We start from the raw sequence: 23887 nt of genomic DNA, 5'->3' as shown, positions 1-23887 counted from the left end.
GCTCTGACTGGGTCCCAGACTAGGCAGGAGGAATGGAAGGCAGCTGTAGAATGTTAGCCTGCATAGTTTCCCTCAAGATCTGCCAGCTTTGCTAATTCCGAGGGCAGATTTCAGTACCTGTGATGAACGGTCACCTGGCCCGACCCCTTCCTCTACCAGGAACACCTAATTCTTCACTCCCATCCTATAAAGTTGTAGCTGAACAAAACTCTCTCACTCTGTTCCTTTGCCCATGCTGTTTGCCCAAGGAATGGCTTCTCTGTTCTAACTCTGAGATATCAATTTTAGAAAAATGTCTTCTCTAAATGCAGCTCTGAAGATCATGAGCATAACCAGTATAAGAGTTCTTCAGTTGCAGGTAACATGAACTTAGTCTTTTTTAAAATTTTTATTGAAATACAGCTGACTTACAATGTTGTGTTTGTTTGAGGTGTACAGCAAAGTGATTCATTGATTCAGTTCAGCAAAGTGATATATATATAAAGATTTATATATATTTAGAAAGAAAATATATGTATACATATTTTCTTTTTTAGATTCTTTTTCCATTATAGGTTATTACAAGATATTGAGTACAGATCCCTGTGCTATACAGTAGGCCCCTGTTGTTATCTACTCCATATATAGTAATGTGTATATTTTAATCCCGGACTCCTAATTTCTCCCTCCCCCCCTTTCCTCTTTGGTAACCATAAATTTGTTTTCTATGTCTGTGAGTCTATTTCTGTTCTGCAGATAAGCTCATTTGTACCATTTTTTTAGAGTCCACATATAAGTGGTATCATTATGATATCTGTCTTTCTCTGCCTGACTTACTTCGCTTAGTATGATAATCTCTAGGTCCTTACTTACGCAAAATAGAGAAAGGGAGAGAAAAGCCCTTGTCGTGGCTCGGGGGTGTAGCTCACAGGGTCAAAGGAAAAAGCTATTGATCTAGATCTCTGAAAAGATGATAACAAAGACTCTTCCAGGAATCAAGGTGTTAAAAACTAGGGACAGTCTCTGGGGTCACCACCATCTAGACGTGCTCTAGCTGTTTTTCAGTCCTGGGGTCACTCAGTTCAAGAGTGATATTCCCAGGAGAGAGCACCTGACTGTCTACTTTGGGGCACATACAATTCCTTTCTCCAGGAGAAGGTGGAACGTCTTGTTTGATAGTTCCACCAAGACTGTATCCAATTGGAGAGGTGTAATTTGCCAAAGTAACATCCAAATATTGTCCACTCAATGTCCACCATCACACCTGAACCTTCAAACTAAGTCACATCCCCTTATTATTCATTCCTATAGCATACAATACTTTTGCAGAGCATTTCTCACAACGGTAAATTACTAAATTTCCGGGCCATCATTGTTTAATATCTGAGTTTCCTATCATCTGTAAACTCCACGAAAAAAAAAATTCAATTCTGTCTAATTCATCACTGTTTTCTCAGCACCTAGTACAACACTTAGCACAAAGGTGCTCAATAAATATTTGTTGAATACGTGAACACTTTTTACCTTTGTTTTGCTATTCATTTTTGTTAATACACACATACACACACACACATTCTTACTTTAGCTGAACAGTAGACTCCTGTGGGTAGAGTCTATTTCCCCTTACTATTCAAGTAAGTATTTACCAAGAGTGGATGATGTCCAGAAACATCCAACTCAGAAGCAGTTTGATTCAAAAAACATTTATCTGGCACTTAATATATGCAAGATCTATTACCTGCCCTCTGGGGGCTTACTACCCAACACGGGAGGCAGACAAATGCACAAGTCATTATAATACTAGGCGAACACTGGAAATGGATGCAAAAGGGGTTAAGAAATGAGAGAATAGTCAGAAAGCAAGAGAAGGCAAGATTCATTGTAATGTGGGAAAGCAGGAAGTTTGGCCCAAATATTTTTGACCACAAAAAAGGGTGGGACACAATAAATGTTTTTGTATAAATTAACCCCTCAATGAGTTCATTATAAGCAACTTGGAGAACACATCAAGATAGTAAATGGTTATTTGCACCTGGCCTCTTTAACCTAAATGAAATGAAGTGATATTAGTTAACATGTGCTGCTATATAGAGTCCATAGATTTTTCTCTAAAAGGCTCATAACTGATAGGAAAAAATGCACCTCTGAAGGATAAGAAGACCAAGAAGCAAGATGTCCTTTCAGAGGGTAGCATAAAAGCATAGCCATTTTCTTGGGGCAGATCACCTTAAAGAAAGCCTAATAGTAAGCAAGTCTATTTCAATATTTAAACAAGAAGGTAAACTACAAATTCCTAGGCGTGTGTAAGACTGTTCAAGTCTTGAGGATTTTGAGGAATGGAAGATTTCTGAACCACCATGGAACATAAAGGCAGGGAAATCAGTATAAAAAAAAACCAAGTCTTACATAGAAGAAGCAATTCTTCTCCTAAGCACTGACTTTTAGTTAGGACAGATTAAGAATGCAACTTTTTATTAAAGGATGAAAAGTTGGAAGAGTCAGCTGTAGAGGGCAGTGCTTGATGAAAGAATCTTCTGGGCGGTGGCCAGAAGGGAATGGCCTGGGAGATGCACATAAGCGCTGGATGAGATGCTCAATAAACAAATCTGTACCCAACTCCTGGCACGGCATGAAGAGGTGGGTTTTCTTCCCTCTGTACAATATAAACCCTGCAATAGAGCCAAATCTTGTATTAGTTTTGCCAACAGTATCCTTTCCATGCTGCCATTACCCAGTGGCACAACCAAGTGGAAACAGATCTGTTTGTTTACCCAGTAAGAAATCCACAGAGGCCACGGTAATAAAAGCTGGTACAGGCAAGGGGCAGAATATCGTATACACTCAGAGAAGAAAGTCAAAACCGTCGAATAGACACATTATATATGAAGGGGATGATCACTGCCACTGGCTTCAAGGAGAGTTTGTCTCTTCTACTTAATATGAACACAAACGTACGTTAATTCAATCTGAAAGCATGATTTTATATTTTTCAGTATCATGGTATATTTATCGACATCAATTGACACATGTTAACGACGTGGTTTTAGAAGTGCCAATAATTTCTGATAAATATGCATAAGGCATGAAAAAATATATAATTAAAAATATGTGGGGTTACCACAGTAACAACAGCAACAAACACAGAGAGGCGCTCCACTGGTGATCCTGACTACTGTGGCATCTATAAAAGGAAGTAGGTTTCAGTAATCTCAATCAAAATTCTCTAAATATCCTTAATAAAGGTAATAACACATTTCCCCACAAATATGACATCAAATGTCAATTTAGTCTACTCAAATATTCACAGCATGTTCAATTCTTAGAGGTATTACACTGAAAGATTTTTGAGACTGTAGACTTATTTTTGGTTTATTCCTTTTTTAGAAAAATATGAAGGGCTCATTCTTGAAGATTAGAAAATCCTAATTAAACATTGGCTATAAAAATCCCCAAAGGTATGAAGATACCATGGACTTCTACTTGCAGCCAAGTTCCAATACCTCACCAACACATAACTAATAACATATAACTAACGCTTGGAGAGAAGTGCTTTACTTTTGAGGCAGAAAAGAGCTCCTCGCAAGGGCAGAGAAGACACACAGCCTAATTGAATCCACTTTATTTCTGGAGCAGAGGTTATTCTCTCCACTTCCAGGTTGAGTTCTGGCTTTTATGGAGAAAGATTAGGGAAGCAGATCTGATCATTCAAAACCCCTGCCTCATCTGATCATTAATATCTGATCCACATTCTCTACAGGGTCACTTCTTAGTGTATCAGAAAGATACATTTGGTATCACATTTATTAAACACCCCCATGTGTAGGCACCTTACTTGCTTTCCTTTCTATAACCTTTAACACCCTATTGGATTGTTACTCTAACTCCCATGTTACAGAAGAGGAAATAGAGGCACAAGAAGTCATACCCCTGTGTGTAGGTCAAGAGCAGTGATTCAAACCCTGGTTACAATCCTTCTGCCGTATGCTTCTTCCCCTAGCTTCATGTGATTTCAATGGGACGTTTCTCTCTCTCTGAAATTCTGTGTAGCTCCCCTTGATGAGGTCACAGAATCATCCTCTGAAAGGTCTCTGAGCACTTAATTGGAGGCCAATGCTACATTCCTCATTTTGGCAACAATGTGGTCAAGGTGGAAAGGAGTAAGTGCTTGGTCGGAGAGCTAGCAAATTCCATCAGAGAGACAGCTGTCCACCTCGGAGGGACACCACCCAAAGGCAGCCCGCCACCAAGGTATCCGACTGAACCACAAGTTAGAGACGCATTTGCTGTCGCCCACAGACATATGGTTTCATATCACTTCCCATGGCCAAAATTATTTTTTAAATCTCTATGATTTGAAAGACTTGCACACTCCAACGTTTCAAATTTAGAAAAGAGCAAGATACAGAACTGTATCCTTGCTCACCACTTTGCCCGCAGGCTCTCCAAGACAAAGATCGTGAAGTACTGCCCCGTCTAGAACCTGCTTGTCATCTATTTATAAGTCTGAATCCTGCCCTGAATGGACTTGGGAGTAGGCAGTGACTAATATTTCTGAAGAAGGAAGGGGTGTTGTCATCAGGAGGAAAGATGCACAGAATTTTTCTTTGGCCAAGAGAACCCTGAATGCTGATGCTTCCTTAGGAAGAAGCATGGCTAATTCCAAATACCTCAGAATTTTGGTTGTTGGTTTTCTGATATCTGTTGCTAAAAATTAATCAAATTCTTTCTAAAAATGGCAAGTTCATTTTCAACTCTTAATAAAGTGAAGTAAGGCTGGTATTTGTTACGTGTTGGTTACATTCCAGGCACTCAATAGGGCTCTACACGTGAGGCTCTACACCTCATTTCAACCTCAAGACTCTTCTATGAAGTAAGTACCATCAGTAACTCACTTAGAGGCAGGGAAGCTGAGGCTTAAACATGTATCTTGCCCAGCCAGCTGACAGGTAGCAGACACAGGCTCAAATCCAACCAGCCTACTCCAGAGCTTGCCCTACTAAATTTTATTGTATGATAAACAAACAAGAATCTTGGAAGGAGAATAAAGGCAGGAGAGAAAAAGATAAATCCACTTCATGTTCCCTTTGCACATGACTAAGAGACAATTGCTAAAGAATTGCATTTGTGTTTTACATCATGAGCACCAAACTAATGAAAACCTTATGAACGTCATCTGTCGTAAATCACTTCATAATCCTCTCTTCTTCCTCACTTTTTGGAGATCATAGTTTTTCTAAATGTTTAGCTATGACCAACAAACAACTTCTGAAATGCATGACATTGAAGATTAAGATTTCCTGAAGAGTCCCAGGACATGAGGAAGTAAAGAGAAATGTCCATGTATAGTGTTGGTTGTGGGCTATTTGAGGGTGGGGCAACCCTGTCTTGTTCATTTTTCCAACCTCAGCATCCCGTGGAGTGGTGAGCTAGACTAGGTGAATGATCCTGTCTGATGTATTATTCTCCACTGAGTCCTCAGAGGACAGCTCCTGCCACAAAACAGATACTCACAAATATTTGTTGAGAGGATAAATTCACTTAGTTGAATGTAAAATGCATAAACTGTATAATATAGAAAAGACCTATGTAAGAAATAGGACAAGTTATGCATTTCATTTCTATTACACCATGCCGTAATTACATGGTATATAGGTACACCTCCTTTGTTTTGATATGTGAAAGTAGCACAAAAGTAAGAAAGTCGGTTTCAAAACACTTACTGCAAAGAAGAGAAACGTAAGAAATGGAGACACATAGAGTTGATGAATATTCCTAGGAAAAGTAATTTCAAAGATCCAATATAGAAATGATCCCAGGATATCATGGTTTTATTTTCATCAGTTGTTATATTTTGAGAGGAAAAGCTGGTTCTTCTAACTCCTATAGACCTGCTCCTGTCCCACTCACCAGGAAAAAATAAAACTAGAATGTTTCTTTGTATGGCTTTGTGACTGTCAGAGAGCTAAGGAGGAAATGTGATGAATTTTGACAGGGAATAATAATAATAACTTTAAAACTCCTTTATTTATTCTTTAGCACCCTCTCTGGAAAAGGGCACATATAGTAAGAATGGCATAAAATGACAAATATAATGGCACTGTAATTTCAGGGTACAAAATGTTAAAAATTTGATAACCATTGTAAAATAACCTCATAATTACATTTATATTGAAAATGTCATCACCTTTTACCTATATATTAAATACACGAAATGAATTTTTAAAGTGTTTAAAAACTGATTTCATACATATATTTCTTTCCTCTGATAGGTACAATTGTGCTATTTTGCTTTTACATTGCATGAAGTATTTCATTATATAAGCTAATTTCAAATATTGTTAAACTAAAAGCATTAAATGATTTTTACGTTCACTTGTTAAATGTTCAAATATGGTCACATTAAAGGAAACAATTTTAGCTTTCAGCCATCTATTTGAAAATTTTAAGTCATCTTTTTTTTCCAGGCTGCAAAAGTGTATTACCAAATAAACTGACAAAACATCTCGACAACTAACAGAAACGTGCAATTTTAATGCCTTCTAATCTCACAAATCAATATGAGGTTTTTGTGCTTGTGCATGACCTTCTTCAAATTATCCCCCCATTTTGGCTGAATCAGAACGAGTGTGGGCTATTTGATAAAAAACCCTAAGTGTGTGAAATAAGAGCTCTCGCCTCTTCTGCCAGACTCCTCTTGACAGAAAGATGATAGAAGCATCACATCCCTGAGAGAGTAAATGCAAACTGACAAGAGATGAGCCTTTAGATGTTGAATATAATCTTGAATTGTGCTTGAAGTGTCTTATTATCTTGTCTTTTGATGTCTGAAGGGGTGGCTCATTGTTAGAAAAAGGAAAACCCTCACGTATCTTTGCTATCTTTAAAAATTGTTTGGCCTTTAACAACTGCTCTCCCAACGAATGTCCATTTCTCCTGACAATAAATATGGCAGGTCGTCGGCAAGTGACAAACAATTTACTTTACATGCCACACTTTTATGGGTTTTGAGAGCTCCTGTGGAAGTGTATTTTAAAAAGCCCAGAGAAATTAGCGGTATTACCAATGTTAAGTAGATTGGTGTCTGTGGGCATACACTGATGTGAAGTTACTCGTCATGGTTATTTCCTGCTGCTTCTGGTTTTATATCTCACAGGTCCTAGATTCAAACTTCAAGTTCCTTATTTATCATGGACTAAAAATAGCCAGGGAAAATTAAGAAAGCAACCACGAAGTCTGATAGATTCCAGAATGCACTCATGCCAATTTCCAGGGCACATGGCACTACTCAGAACAGTATACAAACAAAAATCCTTTTTCTAAGTAGGATATGCAGATCAGCATTGAGCTTGCTGAATTTTGCCTTTTATCTCAGACCCTTCAGTACTTTTTAATTTCTGCCATCCTTCTGGGTACCCTTCACCCTTCATATCTACCATTTGTCTTGTGGGTTTAGTTTTAACTTAAAAGTTTAATGATGTTCCCAGTCAATAGGATTCCTTAGCAGCTAAATCACACTCATGCTAGCTTTCTGTCACTGAGCCAGATTTTGTGAAAGCTTTCAAGATCTTTTCTCAGACCTCTGTCACTCTAAGAATCCATAAGAATTCTCAGAAGGACCATAAACTGTTACAGGGTTCAGATTATTGCATCATTATAAAAACATATTGATACACTACAGATGCCAAGATGGGTAGCTACCATCCTAGGCTAGTACAACCATCTCAAAGCCATCAGCAATCTCCAATCTGACCAGTTTTTGTTTTTTGTTTTTTTAAGCAGGCAGCTGTAGACATCAATCCCTTTTAAAGCGATGCTTAGTTTTAACACTTTTCTGATTGCCAGCAGATTCCTATTGGATTGTTACGGAATTAGTATGAGCGTGGAATATAATGGGAAAAGTAAAGATCCCAAACTAAAGCAAAGAAACAGACCAGTATACCTGAAAATTTGAACAATTCCTTAGGTATCTCTTAAGAATAAAACTTGCCTTAATTTTAGAAGCCAGAATAAGATGAGCCAATCTACACCCAAAACAATGATGTACGTTTCTTCCCAAAAGTGTGTGAAAGTTTTCCCACATAATCAAGATGATCCCTATTCTGAATATTTACCCATGCGTACATAACAGTGCAGTATATAAATATAATTAAATGGAGCCGTTAAAATGTTAGCTTTATTTGATATTCCTTTCAGGCTTCTCATTTTGAAAACTGGATATTTCCTTTTGGACATATTTCTATTTTGCTAAAAGAAACTAGATATACTAAGGGAAAAAATGCAGGTTTGTAAAAGGGCATTTCACCCCATAGACCACTTCTGCGTCTATACATTTTTTAATACAGGAAAATGTGTTTTTCTATTCGATTTTTTAATTTTCTTCTACCTTCAGTTGGTTTTGGCAAAAATTCACTCTGCAATAATAATTTTTCATGCTTTTTAAGTAGCTTCAAATGTTTGCATTTTTAAATCAAATTCATCCTTTAGCTCTTCTACCTTAACAGCGATGTGCAATAACCCCAAACCATTAATTTATCTAAATAAATCCTGCCATATTGATAGTAAAAGACAAATCACCACATATATGGCTATCAAGAACTGCAAAAGGAGATTAATTACACCACACTATTTTAACAGCAAATGTTTCAAAAATGATTTTTTTAAATCATATCAACCATCCAGCCTATCTTGATATGTGTATATGTAAATGTATATTTAGGCACATGGAATTCTTACAGGAATGTGTAACCAAAATTACGCTTACTAACTCTTGCACCAATGCCTTCTACTTAAAAAAAGAAAAAGAAATGTTTATATTGTAATGTATGCATATCCCACAAGTAGACAAATATTTAAGTTCCTAAAATTTAGCATCTTCTTTAGCATGGGCAAGTTTTGTATGTTTTAAAAATGTATATCTATTCCATATAAATCAAACTGTGCAGAAAACCCCAAATCTCTTTACTGAATTAAACTGTACAATTTCTGAGAGATCCTGTTGTCTCCTCTGCTCAGTGAATAGCAGATTCAAAGAAGATACTGGAATTTGGATTAAGCCCAACTGTGCCTGAAGCAATACTATAATATAACTAGTTGTCCTTTATTGACAAGCTATTAATTTTATTAAGTTTATCTGGAAACTATTTTTTAAAATATACATAGGTACAGGAGAAGTATATTTAAGTGATGTATGGATAGAGTGAACTAAAAGCTTATTATTATAAATTAGAATTCTTTAATTTTATGATAGAGAAAATATTCATACAACAAATTTAGCAAGACAATTTGAAGTGTCACATGAACACAGGAGAAAATATGAACACACAGTAGACACACATGTTTTACGTGGGTAGTGCTACATTTATTCACTGTGCATTCACAGTGCCTAAGAAAGAAAATAAAGGAAAACAAAAATAAAGTATGGAAGTGATAAGAAAATGGAAAATGTGCATTGTTATTTTAAAACACTATATTAATACTAATCTTTAAATATGGGTTTCTTGGCTTTCACAAACTTTTATCACAATTGGTTTTTTTTTCTCATTAATAGGATGAAATGAAAATAACACAAGATATTTGGAAAGTACACCAATCTGGAAAATACGATTATTTCACAGCAAAAGAAGAAATGCTCAGAAAACTACAAATACCAAACAATGTCTAGCAGGACAAATACATTCATTAAATTGTTGAATTGTTTCATGTCGGGTATCATTGGTACATGATAAGTGTCCTAAAAATATCTTAATATTCTACCTCATTCTCAGGCTAAATTAACAGGTTTTATTTTAATTATTCACCATCTTAAGGAATGCAGGTTTCATTACAGAATCCCATTTTCAAATGGTCTTCAGCACAACAAACCTCTTAAGAATTTAGTATATGTAATGTATTTAGTTATGTAATGATGTTACTTAGTTTCTCTAATTGTAATCTGATCATTTTTCTCATATTTTCAAATAGGTTTGATGGCAGTGCAGTCCTCTAATAAAAGGGACTCAGACTGTATTAGTTATGTTGTTCCAGGTAGCTCAGTTTTTAATGAAAATAAAAAACAGTATGTTCTTGCCACTCTAGGACCTTAAAAGCTCTTTGACTAAGAGAAGTTGGAGCATGGATTTTCTTTTAAATCCTCAGATGAAGTACAGACATTCATCTAACATCTAGGATTTTTTTTTTAAGTATCAGTTAACAATTAAAAAGGGATGTTAGCAGCTAGTTAGCAGCTATGTGCCTTGACTAGGTAGTTTTTCAAAATGATTTCTGAACACTTACCCAAAAAGTTAATTTCCATTTCTCTGAGAATGACAAACTTTCTTCAACCAAAAGCAGTTCAGTGTTATTTTTTCCTGACCCCTGTGTTCGCATTAAAGACAGTCCATGTTTCATAGCTCACAATATTGCCACAACATAGAGTGAGATGTCACCAAACTAGTGTGCCCTTGTTTCATATTTGTATGAAATCTGACTATTTTTCAGGTGGACTATCTTTTTTTTATATCAGTTATTTTTTTTTATTGGAGTATAGTTAATTTACAATGTTGTGTTTGTTTCAAGTGTATAGCAAAGTGATTCAGTTACATATATATGTACATATATAATTTTTCAGATTATTTTCCATTATAGGTTATTCTAAGATATTGAGTATAGTTCCCTGTGCTCTACAGTAGGTCCTTGCTGTTTATCTACTTTATATATAGTAGTGTGTATATGTTAATCCCAAGCTCCTAATTTATCTCCCCCCCCCCCCGCTATCCCCTTTGGTGATCATAAGTTTGTTTTCTATGTCTGTGAGTCTATTTCTCTTTTGTAAATAAATTCACTTGTATCATTTTTTTAGATACATTTTCTTCTGACTTTGAGAAGCAGAAGGTGGGAGTTTACATTTAAAATATTGAGTCAGGTCAACAGGCTTAATAAACACACCTCATCAGAAGCCCCCATATTGCCAAAGCCCAAATACTCCTTTATGAATGAATTTTAATATAAACATTACATGAAGCTATTCCCAAAGAAAAGCCCAGTGTTGACAGATTTAGAACCTCATTCAGATTCACAGCATAAGGATATGTGCAACTGTAAAATACCATCTCGAAACAAAGTATGCTCACCTATTTCCTTTTCAAAGAAAAGATATTGTAAATTTAAAAGGGAAAACATTTAAAAAGTAAGACTGAAATGGCTTTAATAAAAGGAAAGCTGAACAAAAACACCAGTGAAGTATAGAACCTAGGAAGACAACAAATGAGAAAATTCCAGAGCCACGTTGGCTGTTAAAGAGAAAACCCATCCACCCATCTGCTGGAGAATGGCAACTGTTACTATGAGCTTTCTCTAGCTACCTCTGCCTTTGGATATTTTTTAAAAATTTATTAACCTGACAGCAGGAAACTTTACACAGATTGCCCCCTGACAGGGTGCCAGTTTGGTATAAACACTTTGCTATCTTTTTCTTTAGCATAAGAAAATCAAGAAGCATGTGAAGTGGAGCCAGGTGCATATTTGGGCAAGTGTGCCAGCGCCTCTGACCGTCCCCGTTCCCAGGGAAGGCTCGGATAATCTGGAGCAGCCCCATGGCAGAACTGCATCCTCTACCCCTCCTCCTTCACATCTACTTTCTTTTTAATGTGTGAATGTCTGATGTATTATTAATCCCCAAACATAAACCAGCAAGGTCGCCAATCAAAGAAAATAACTGCTCTCTCACAAATTATCTGTTTACTGTCTAATAACCAGCAAAGTCCACTGCCAACAGTCACTTAACATCTCATTTTTGAAGTGGGGGAAAATATTTATTTGGTCAATTCTTGAAAAAGAATAATGCTCACTCTATCATTAAATCAGGTAATTGGGAAAGAAAGCAATCTACTTAAGGGCTGAGCCTTGGGAGCTTGAATCCGAAATGCACCTCTATTTATTAATTATGACATAAACTGAGCTGGACGAACTACAAAAACACTATGATGCCACGTAACCTTTAAGTTAAAACATCCCAGACGATAAAAAGACTACAATGGGATCATTTTAAGGGATGATGGTACAGAGTAGTGTCATTTCTAATACTTTGTCTTCTTTCAGATTTTTTACAGCACCACTTAACAACAAGGACAACAAAATATAAGCATCCTCGCAATCAAAATCAAAGAAAAAGTATAAATCTGTATCAGCATTTTGATTCACTGATGTGTTACCAGGTAGTAGCATCCTCAGACACTGCAATATAGAACTTTCTTCTCTATACAGAGGTCTAACCTGAGTACCCCAGGCATGGCAAAGAGATGGAAAAAGAAGGCAGTGAGAAAGTCCCCACTGAATCTTACGTCATGTATTGTGCACTTCCCTCCATCAAAGTGCCCCGTAGAAATGAACACAGCTCAATGTAACGAACATGGTGTGAAGTTTGAACATCACTGCCATTTGATAAGAATTTATTTTTATTTCCAAGATTACACATTAATGCTATTTAAAGTGGATTTATTTATCAGTGCAGTATCTCAATGTTTTCTGGGAGTGGAGAACACTAAACCAAGTTTGTCTAAACACACACACTGGACTTTTTAAAGAAATACCTTGGTGCAGTAGATTTTCTTAAATGTTAAGAAATGTCTCTAAATGTGCATTTCCCCCTCAGTAGTCAGAGAATAGCACCACAAGGGCTTGTTTGAAGCACCACAAGAGCTTGTATGAAACCATAATTGATTTTTGGCAAATACCTTATCATGCATCTCATTTACTTACACAAATACAGGTTTCTACTGGTTTCTTTCTTTTTTTTTTTTTAAATAACTTGTTTAGCCTCAAATCTATTACTCGGATTAGTTAGTTGATTTTAAAAGATGCTGTTTTAATGTTTCTCTAACAAAACACACTCTCTTCAGTGAAAAATACAGTATGCATTTTCAATGGCTATAATATTTAAACTTTAAAAGATCCAGAAACATGGTTCATATTTTCAGTAAATCTATTTCTCTAGGGAATTTTCCTCATCAACTCCCAGCTAAAACCCTCTTGGGCTTAAGCCCCATTACTGATTACTTGGCCCCAGCATATTTTATCAGAATATTACAAATATCAAGGCATTGAAAGATGTTTAAATAAAGTAATAAAGAGAGTGAGTGATGCTATAATGACGGCCTCCACTTATGCACAGGCAAGAGGCAGGTTCACCACTAAGTGCAGTCCTTATAACGCCCAACCAACGACCTCCACGCTGACCTGCAGAGACCACTGCCTCAAGGGGTGACAGACAATTTAGTTCTTTATCCTTTTGCCATTGGAAACGACTCCACTGCCATAAATTCTAATCAAGTCAAACTGGATGGCAATTAAAAAAAAAAAATATCTTCTAATGCATGTTTCTATGAGAAAGATAACGGAAAGGGAAGGAAAAGAAAAACCCTACAGATACTGCATTTTCTAGCTAAGAATCACTGACCCAACTTTCAACCCTTTTGCAATAGTTCACAGATAAATGATGTTGAAAATACCCACCCTTACAGGTATCATTGCATGCAATTTCTTTTAACCCAGAGAAACACAATATCATAAGAGAAAACCAACCACCAATTTTTATTTCAGGCACAAGGTTTATAAATGGTTTTTTTGTTTGTTTGTTTATGTTTCAGCTCAAGGCTTTAGAGCTGTGTGCCCAGTTCCCGTGCAGTGTGGTACCACTAAGAAACTAACCCAGCCACCCAAGGTAGTTGGGACTTGAAGCAAAGCAATCATGAGGTTCAACTTGAAACAATAAAAAGATTCCCAGGAGGAGGACTGTTAATAAATCAGCTTTGGAATTTCAAATATATATGAGAGAAAATATTTACTGCATGTTTTATACGATCTCACTTCTTCTGCTGAGACTGCATGGGAAAACTTTAGTACAGATATGTTTTCTAGGGATATATATTATTTTTATCCTTTCTGGGGCCATTTTCCTCACCAAGCTGTTGATGCTACCATTTGAATTTTAGCATCCAACTTGACTGAATGTGGAACACTGAATTCTTGATGGGCATAACTAAAACTGAAGTACCACATTGACACGAGTGCTATAAATGTCACTGGAGAAACACAGCAACCTCATCCCTTTGAGACTGTTTGCCAAAGGCCAGTTTTGAGAGTGGTTTCCGATATGTACATCACTCATCACATATTAAATGACCAGCCCTGCATGGTATCACTCATCTGATCACGCAGCTGAAACACAGGGAGACACAGAACCAGATTCTCTGATAATACCTCCCGACGTGCAAGTCTACTCTCCTCCATACTGTTTCCTACGGCTCAGAGCTTTGCATAATACAGTCAGGAACTGAAAAAGGAAGAGTTATTCCACAGGCTTTACAAGAATAAATAATGTACCACTTAATGATATCACAGAGAACGAGCTAACCACACATTTCTCAATGAAATGAGGATTCATCCCTCCTAAGTGTACTTTAGTTTCCATGGCTGTTCAAGTTAAGCAAAACATTACCTCTGATGTAATTACTTTATAAAACACAAGGGCCCTTTTCTGAACTTTCTCTTTAGGCTGGCATATGGTTTCGGTTTCTTCTGTTATTCTGAGCTGCTGAGAACACTGAAACATTCTGCAGAGTGTGTTTCCCTTTGGATGCTGTAAAGTGCAGAGGTGCAATTTAAGGAGAAGCATAAAAGGGCCCAATGGTTCCTTTTTATTTGTTTATAAACAAATGGAATTTCCTTTGTTTATCCATAGAGGGCATCCGTATTAGCCTTCCTCCTGTAGTTTTGGGCTGAAGGTGCCATACTGTGAGAGAAACAGACGTCCTCTGGACTGCTAATTTCAACAAGACACAAAAGGGGGGACTACGACTCCAAAGAAATCCATTATATACTGAAATTTCGTGTACAATAAAAATGGAACTCTCTTGTCTCCTCTCACTGTAAATGTCTCTCCACAAAAGTAAACAGACCAAGATATAAAAAAAAAAAATTTGTCTTAATCTGCTCCTTTCACTCCAGAAGCTCAGTTTTCAAAAATACAATGAATATGCTGTAAGAGTGATGGTTGAGAGAGTTATGTTAGAAAAGCACTGTTTAGAGATAAACCTGGACGCTCTCAGTTATTCGTGAAGAATATAATTCTTCATTACCAAGTGAAGAGTATAATCACAACTATATACGAAAACAAAAAACTTGAACATACGTCAAGTAAAATAATGATCCTTAAATTACCACCCATTAAGTGTTTGCCAAAGTTGTAGTAAACTAGTTGCTTTCTAGTAAAATTCTGAGAATTATACTAGAAAGTTTTAGCCAGTTACATAGACTAGAGTTCCTAATGCTAAGTCCCAATAATATTAAAAGGTGAGAGCATAAAAGAACCAGTAGCTAAGGAAACCTGAGAGACCAATGAGATAATAAATGGTAAGATTACTGTAAAATGAAATGGACAGAATAAATATTCAGTTAATTTTCCATCGATGAGAATGTCACCATAAAATCACAGCTTACTTTGCAAAAAAGAAAAAAAAAAAAAGCATCCTTCTGGGCTGCTTTCTATTCTATCTTTCTCAAATTGTCTCCAATTTTTTTTCTTAAGTTTTCAAAACTGTTCATCTACTGATTTCGTTTAACCTAATAGGAAACTGGAAAAGATTCACATTGTGTTTAAAAAGCACTCTAGAGACCAAATAAAAGTGAATAAACAAGAAATAGTAGATATAAGATGTAGATTTTGCTGGATTCTCTCGCACAAACTCAGAAGGTGAGTATTCCAAAGTAAAGATGAGTACCTTCTAAAACCTGCTAGGATTTCTAAACTACGCTATGATTCCTTAGGTTACCCCGTAAAGATTCCACTTAAGATATCTTTTCAAAGAACTTTTAATTCAAATTTCTTTGACCCGCCCCCAACCTTGGATTTTTTTTAAGCTTATTTCTCTACACATGCCAATCAGTAAGAGGTGACATAACTAATCTATGACAATTTTCAACATTGGAAAATCTAAACAAATGTTGAGAAGCCAAATTAATTACCCTTCTATTGGTTTATCTGAAAAGAAAACCAACAACAACAAGTTGAGGTTTTAAGTCAAAGTCTACAAAAAGCATTTACTTTTAAAAAATGCAAGCAAAGTTTAGGAAACACATAATCCATTATCTTCAGTTATGTTTAATTCACAATTGATTACTTTTTAAAAGTCAGAGTGCTTAGTATTAGTATATTCAACATCAAAGAGGCTGGAGCATGGCTTCTGCCTTCCTGCAATTTACAGTTTTATCTGCCTTCTCTCACTAACCCCTTGAAATGAAATGAGTGTTTTAGGACATAACTCTTCTTACACAGATAAAAACTCAGACTACAACAAAATATTTCTTCAGAGTAAAAATACTAAAACCTTAATGCCTAGGTATGGAAAATTTATGTCAGAAGTGAAATTGCCGCTTTTGCAAGAAAGGGTCATATGAAAAAATTTCTTGAAACTGGCATCTCCTATACTCTTAACTACAAAACAGTATTTTACCAACAGAAAATTTGATACAGAAAGTTTCTCTGCAATACTCCTCTAGTGTTTGACTGAGTGAGTATTTAAAATCAGAGGAACACTCCTGTGTTGAAGCTGGCCTAGAGCTGCCAAACTAAGCTGCATTTTTCTATAGTTATTTTTTAAGCTCATGTTTTTAACTGAATTAATGACTTTCTTAATAAAGGAGTCTATGCCATGATGCTGTGTCTCTTTACAGTTCAGGCACTTGACAGCTTTTAACCTGTTCTCTGCCTGATCAATACATATATACTCTGAGGTACCTATACCAGGTTAGTATATATATGTATGAACAGGTTAGTATGTGTTATATATGTGTATAGATAACATATATTTAGTGTCAGAAGTATATAAACGCTTGGAAATAATTAAAAGCAAGTGTTTCAGGAACAACTGTTCTGAAAACCTAATGTCACTCTCTCCCATAAAGTGCTTTCCCAGCAGAGACATCTACCACCATCCATCACTCAGTCACACGCCTCAACACAGCCTGCTCCCCTTTCTGATTAGAGATCAGAGTTGCTTGAGTTGGCTTACAGAGTGTCATCTGTTTGAATGACAGATGTCTTTGCTGGAGTGGCACTCTCCTTGTTCTTGTTTTGTTTACGAAACGAAGATTTCTAAAAAGGTTCTGGGCTGCCTCTACATTAGGATGAGGCTATAAACCTCTGTTAAAGGAGAGCGGCCGAGGCGAGGGATGCCAAGGACCTATTTTCTTCCCTCATCACCCTTTTAAGAGAAGAGATGTTCGTTCTAACTGTGATCACAAAATGTTATGTCTTTGTGCCCTTCCCATAGCCACCTTTGTTTACCTGGCAGAGAATGACCGGTATTGATATTTTTCAGTTCCCCTCTCTGGTCTTTTGACTACAGATAATAACTCTTTACTCTCCTTCCCCTTAACAAAAGGCTGCGAAGCAACCCGAAACCGAGTCGATATTTATTCAATAAACGTTAACCAATTCTCACAATGGAACTGATTTCCTGACGATGATTCTCCTCTTCTTTTTTTCCCCATGATCTCTAGCCCAGGGACGCTAGCAATATCTGACCAGTGCAAAGGGGCAGGAGGAAGTTTCTGGTTGGGAAAAGTTTGGAGGACACCCTCCCAGCCAGCTGGCTTCATCAGCTGGGGTGGTTCAGCCCCTCCAAGATGCCAAGGTCCTCTCTGGTACTTAGAAGAAAATTGAATGAACAACAGGAAAAAAAAAAAAAAAGAGGAGGGGGTGAGGGCGTGGATGGCTCTTCCGGACATCATGGTAGGAGTGAAATGAAAGACCTAGACAGACTTACCGAAGAGCTTGCTGGGAGTGTCCTCGCTGTCATTTGATCCCACGGGCGCAAGCAGGGGCTCATTCAGCTCGCTGTCTGAAGTAGCAGCCTTGTCCTCACCTCCCAACTCCGCATTCATCTCACTCCGCACTGACAGCAAGGGCTTACTGACTTGTCCAGCTATCATTGGATCCTAGGATGGGGGAAAAGAGTGAAGGGGAGGAAAAAAAAAGTGGCTGCTTGAGTGTGTGCGTGTCCTCTGTCTCCCTCTCCTCTTCTCTCTCTCTTCCACACACAGACTCTCCCTCTCTCCCCTCTCTCTTATCTCTGACTGCTCCCGCTGTTATTGCTGGCTGCAGTCAAGTGAAGAGCTATTACAGATCCGAGTTCTCCATTCCTCCCCACCCTATTAAAGCTCAACTAGCATGAGAGAGATGCAGGCTTCTGAGGAAAAAATGAGAGAGAGAGAGAGAGAGAGAGAGAGAGAGAGAGAGAGAGAGAGACAGAGAAAAGAAAAAACTTCTTTGAAAGCAACCTAACCAACACAGCTTTAATTGTGGGATGTGCTTTTGTGCAAATGTTTTTACACCTTGTGCTGTCTTGAATGCAAGAAGAGAAAAAAAAAAAAAAAGAAAGTGCGGGGTTTGTACTTCGGCAACAGACTCAAAAGGAAGGAGCACCCTAGGGAGGACCCAAGGGCTATTTTAGGAAGCCCTCTCCCTGGGGGAGAAGCAATTAAACCCTATCCCGAGAGCAGAAAAAAGAGACAGGGAGAAAAGAGTCATCCAAAGGCTTTCAATGGAATGAAAGAGATTTCTTATGTAAATTCTAGCAGCACCCTTAGAAGTTGACTTCGCTGGTCCCAGATTTGGGACTGCAGCTGACGCCAAATCAAATGAACATTTGAAAGCAAACAATAAAAGAGATGAAAATTGGTTTACAGTTTTTGAAAGGAATTGGAAAAATACTTACAAACTCTGTTCAATAATTCGGATACCCAGAGCATCCTATGCCCAGAGCATTAAAGAAAAAGAAGTCAAAGATCACCTCCGAAAAGGCAAACTTTACCCCCCAATAATTTAAATCTGCTTTATCTTCAGCTCGTTAGGAGGGCATTTTAGGATCAGCAGTATTTTTCCAAGGGCAGCCTTCTATTCCATTTGCAAACTAAGACGCATGCTATTGCGGTGGCACAGGTATCAGAGGCAGAAGGGAGAGAAAAGCCGGAAGTGCCCCTTTTGCGTGTTCTGGGAGCTATTTATTGCCAAGTTCATGCTTAAATGGCTCCTGAGCAGGAGACAGGTGACCAGCGCAGGGGCAGGTAGGGCCGCATGCTGTCTTGTCCCATCATTACATTGGTTGTGGTAAGCCTGGGGTTATTTTTTTTTAATGTATTCATTCCTGAAAAGTGAATTTGATATGACACATGATAATCTATGAAAATGTTAATCAATACAAATAGTTTAAGCTGTCATCAAATTCACTTCTTTAGTCAATACTCATACCACGGAAAACAATGTCACTGTCACCAGGGCTTAATTTGCACAGCACTTAAATATTGGACTCTGTGCATCAATGCACTTCTTCTTCAAATACTGTAGGTAAACACATTTTCTCCCTATTTAAGTCTGAAGCACTCAGCACGCATTTAGCTGAGCCAAATCCTCCCTTTTGAATACCTTGATAGGTCCACTGGAGGGCAAAATTAATACTTAATTGAATCTCACAGTCATCAAAATAATCAATACTTTTTTATTATTTATTCTTTACAGTCTGTTGACTGTTTCAAACCTCTGAGGGAATGGTGGAAAGGATTCATGGCTTTGTCATTTAACAAGGTAATTTTCAGTGGGGCATTAGGGGTTGTGAAACATATAATAAAACAAAAATGGTGGCTTATAATAGGAAGAAAGAAAAGAATTATATTTCTGCCATCTAACAAAACAGGATAAATAAAAAGCAAGTGCAGAGAGAGAGAGAGAGAGAAAGGAGGGGGACGAGGGATGGAGGAAGACTGGCTTTTGAAGGGTTTTATCATATCAAGAGCAGAGCCGAGCTTTCATAATGCTGACATTTCTCATCCTGACAATCCTAAACAAGTAGAAAGGATGAGATCGCAGATATCATCTTTCATCACATTCTCCAGCTTAAGAACCAACATGACAGCTTCTCTCCCCTTTACACTGTTAATTACTAAATAAAATACTACTCTCTGTCAGCATCAGATTATTGCAGATAGCAACCACAAACATTTCTCCATTGTCTCCCCCACTCGGAAACGGTTGAGCCCTACCTTGAACTCTTTAGAGAATAAATTAGGCTTGTCTCACTGTAGTGTAAATATTTGAAATGTAATCAATGTCATCAATACGGTCGATTCACAGTATTGTCAGCCTAAATTTGCTGGTGACAGATTAGCATTTCATTTACTGTGTTTGGAGGTGGAGGTTAGGAGCGCTTGAAAATGGGGGGTTGGGGGGAGGAGAATGGGGCAGGCAGAGGGGAAAGGAGACACAAAAGTCTCCAAATTTCCCCCAATTTCTTTCCTATGTATCTAAGAAAGACCACGTGTTTGGAGTCTTCTGATTCGGTAAGCAGAGCAGAGTGAGGTAGAAAAGGAAACATTTCCTTACCTCATAGCTTCACATGAAGGAAAGGGACCAGGTTTAAATTCTAGTGCATTTATTTTACTTTATAAAAGGTTGAGTCCTCAATCTCTCTGATCTAAAGGAGCGGGTGTGACTCATGCCTTTAAGACACCCAGTCTCTGTGGCCACGCTGCTCAATGGAGCATTTTTGAAGATGGTGTTAATGGTAAACTTGTGTTTACAATGACATTCACTACCCTCGTGATAAGCCAAACATGGTTATGCATGTATCAGTGAGTACCTGGGCAGACTTAAGAAAAGGATATTCTATTCCTGCTTTATTTGTGAACGGTCAAACTGAATCCCGAATCCCACAGAAGAGCTGAAATGCAGCTGCTAAGTTCAAGTGCACTTAAATCTTTTAAGATGTTCAGTGTGGCTGATGTGTGCAAAGCATGTACTGGCAGATGGCGTATACTCACTGACCATTAGCTCTTCTTCTTTAAATTACTTTTAGGTACCCTCATCCACGGCTAGGTTCCCAACTAGTGCCTCTCAGTGACCTGAGCTTTGAAAATTCAGGAGTTTGTCATCCAAGTACTCATTTGATTTTCATCTTACAAAATGCTCTACGCTTTCCCATGATGCAGCTGTAGGCCACATACATATGTGCATGACATGGTTAAAGAGCAAAGCCCCAGAGAGGCAGAGAACAGACAGCTTTTAAGCACAGCTATAGCCACTGGGGGGTCCATTTGAAACTGCGTCACAAGCAGTAACCCCTGAGCACAGTCTTATAAGCGACTGGGGTGGGCGTACCTCTTTCAAGCAGCACTTGGCTTGGAAGTTGTTTTCTCCCTGACAAACGTGATGTCAGTCTGTGAAATCCTTTCTCCCAGAGTAAGGAAAGGATTTCCAACGTGCACCGACGTGGGTGCTTGCAGGAATGTCAGAGAGCTACAACTTTCACATGTACAAGGATTTCTGCAGCAGCAGATAGGAACAGAAAGAGCTAGTGCAGGCAAAAAAGTAGTGGGTGAAGACTTCTTACTTGGAAATCTGAAATTGTCACAACTAGAGTGGTAGAAGTTGGAACTTCTCTGCAGTTTGTTCATCGGCCCTGACTGAAGAAAGGGACTTGTCCAAGATGGAACAGTGTCAAGTATAAGCAATAGGGGATGCATGTGCCAATACAGGAATTCACAAGGGTCATAAGAGACCCAAGAAGCCAGACAGTAAAAAAAGAAGAAATAAGAGATGTAGATTCCATTAGCAAAATCTCAAAAATTTTCACCATGTCCTACAATGAAAGGACTGCAGTCAGCATCAGACCACACAGCAATTATTTAAACCTCCTTTGTGCATTGTTAAAAAATAAAAATAGATTGCATGTATTGAATGCTTTTACCAAATAGGCACCTCAGATATACTTAATGTCACTCAAAGTATGCAAGGTATTAACCCCATTTTAGGGAAAAAGGACTGAGACTCAGAGAGGTTAGGTGACTTACCCCACAGCTAGTAAGTGGTGAGGCTGTATTTTGAACCCCAGTAGATCTCATTTCCAAGGACCAGCATCTTTTTATACAGCACCCTCTACTGCGTGAAAATAACCGAGGCTCATAGACTAGGTAACCCATGGGGTTTCCCAGAACTTGAATTATGGACTGGGAAGGGTGTTAAACCCTGGATAACCAATTCCCACAGTATGCTGTGTATACTATCTTCTTCTCTTCAGACTCTAGAAAAAAAACACCTCTCTGTCTGACGCTGCTTAGGTAAAATCCATGGGGTGACAGGGAATGGTAGAGAGGACATCAGACAGTGTCACGCTCTACATAATCTTAGCAATCACTTAACCACTCTCACCTACGGTTTTCTCATCTGGAAAATGAAAGGGTCAAAATAAAACAGTATTTTCCAAAGTGCATTCCACAGAACACTTGTCCTAAAAGAGATTCTACAATAAAGGATTTTTGTAATCATACCCACGCGGAAAATACAGCAGAAAAGTCTACCAGGAAAGAAATCAATTCAACTCTGCCTAAGGTAGCACTTCCCACAATTATCTGACCATGGAAGACCTTTTCCTTAGTCTTCAGTATATTATCTAACGGATCTCGTGCTTCTTGAAACATTTTAGACTGTGCCTGCTTAGATTACAGCTAACGTAAATTACAGTTCTAATTTTTAACTATTCTATAATAATAGGCTAGACATCTTCAACAAGTACATATCTGTCCAGTGCTTCTTACATTCTTTTACCTGATTAATATTCCTTACCATTTATTCATATACAGTTATACACAGCTTAGTATATACTAACTGTAAATACTCTCTTTGTATGCTAATTTCTGATACCCTTTAATTCTTAAATAAGGATGTCCCCACGTATTTCTGTTGTAAAACCTTTACTTGAAGAGCAGATATAGGGCACTGTGCAAAGGAAAGAATTCGACTTGGGCTTTCACCAGGCTGTTAAAAATAATACCAGATAAACAAAGATATAATTCAGCTAAAGGCCTTCAATAATTTAACCAACAGAGTTTTTGTAAGCATAATCATTCTCATTTTATACTCAGGGAAACTAAAGATAGGGAGATTATTATTAACTCAGCAAAACATCCGTGTCCGGTGGCAGCCACGCGATGGAAATACCCTCGCCCCTCTAAACTGAGCTTGAACTCAGTCCAGCATATTTTTATGTACATACAAACCAACTATGAAGCAGGCAATCAGAACAGCTTTGAGGAAAATATAAATAAGACAGGCAGGCAGGCAGGCTTCAAAAATCCAAGGGAACAATTCATTTGGTCACAAAGCGCCAGAGTAGGGCAAAGTTGCACTCAACAGATCTATCTGCTCCAGGGCTGGTGTTTAATCAGAAAGTCCCTACTCCAGGCTTGGCCACCACAAATTCCACAGCTACCTCTGTTCACTGTCCCCACTCCCTCACTCTACATTTTGCTAATTAGTACAATTTATATTAGTTTTGAGTGAAATTGTTGATCAGCATTAATGGAGGTTAGAAATGAGTTCTCACTTGGTTAAATTAGTCATATTCAAGATATATGTATTGGCTAAAATATTTGGAGACGTTCTCCACCCTTGAGTGGAACCAGAGAATATTAAAAATCCAGAAAGTCCTGTTGCTTATGCTCTTGGGGCTAGTGGCCTAAGGTTTGACCCCCAAACTGTCCCATGTCCAATCTTTGGGTCAGAGAGTTCTAGTTGCCTAATGCTGACCGTGAGGGAAACTCATCTTGCTTCTAGAATCTTGCCACACCTACTTTAATGAACCTTCCATACCAGATGTGCTCTGTTCACCCAAAATGACAAACAGCTATGAATTTATCAAGCACACAAACAGGCTGAACAAACTATTTTGGGATGATTAATAATTTGGGGGATAATAATATTTGGGGATATTTAATAACTATGTTATGTATGGCAGCTTTTGGTCTCAGAGCTTGATTTCATTATAAGAAGGTAGGAAGGCTTTGGGGATGTAGCAAGGTCTCCCCCATCTCGAATCATTAC

General features: G+C 37.8%; 1 protein-coding gene across 1 annotated transcript in view; it reads right to left on the bottom strand.

Moving 5' to 3' along the window:
• The window catches only part of POU6F2 (POU class 6 homeobox 2), a 452738-nt gene that overhangs the window by 341177 nt on the left and 87674 nt on the right, over positions 1-23887 (bottom strand). The window contains 1 exon segment of the mRNA XM_032643090.1: positions 17781-17952. Within this exon segment, the coding sequence (XP_032498981.1) occupies positions 17781-17952 (172 nt within the window).

This window comes from Phocoena sinus, chromosome 9, assembly GCF_008692025.1.
Source record: "Phocoena sinus isolate mPhoSin1 chromosome 9, mPhoSin1.pri, whole genome shotgun sequence".
In the NCBI taxonomy this organism is placed as follows: Eukaryota; Metazoa; Chordata; class Mammalia; order Artiodactyla; family Phocoenidae; genus Phocoena; species Phocoena sinus.
The sequence above is the reverse complement of the archived record's forward strand: the minus strand, read 5'-3'. Positions and strand labels throughout refer to the sequence as shown.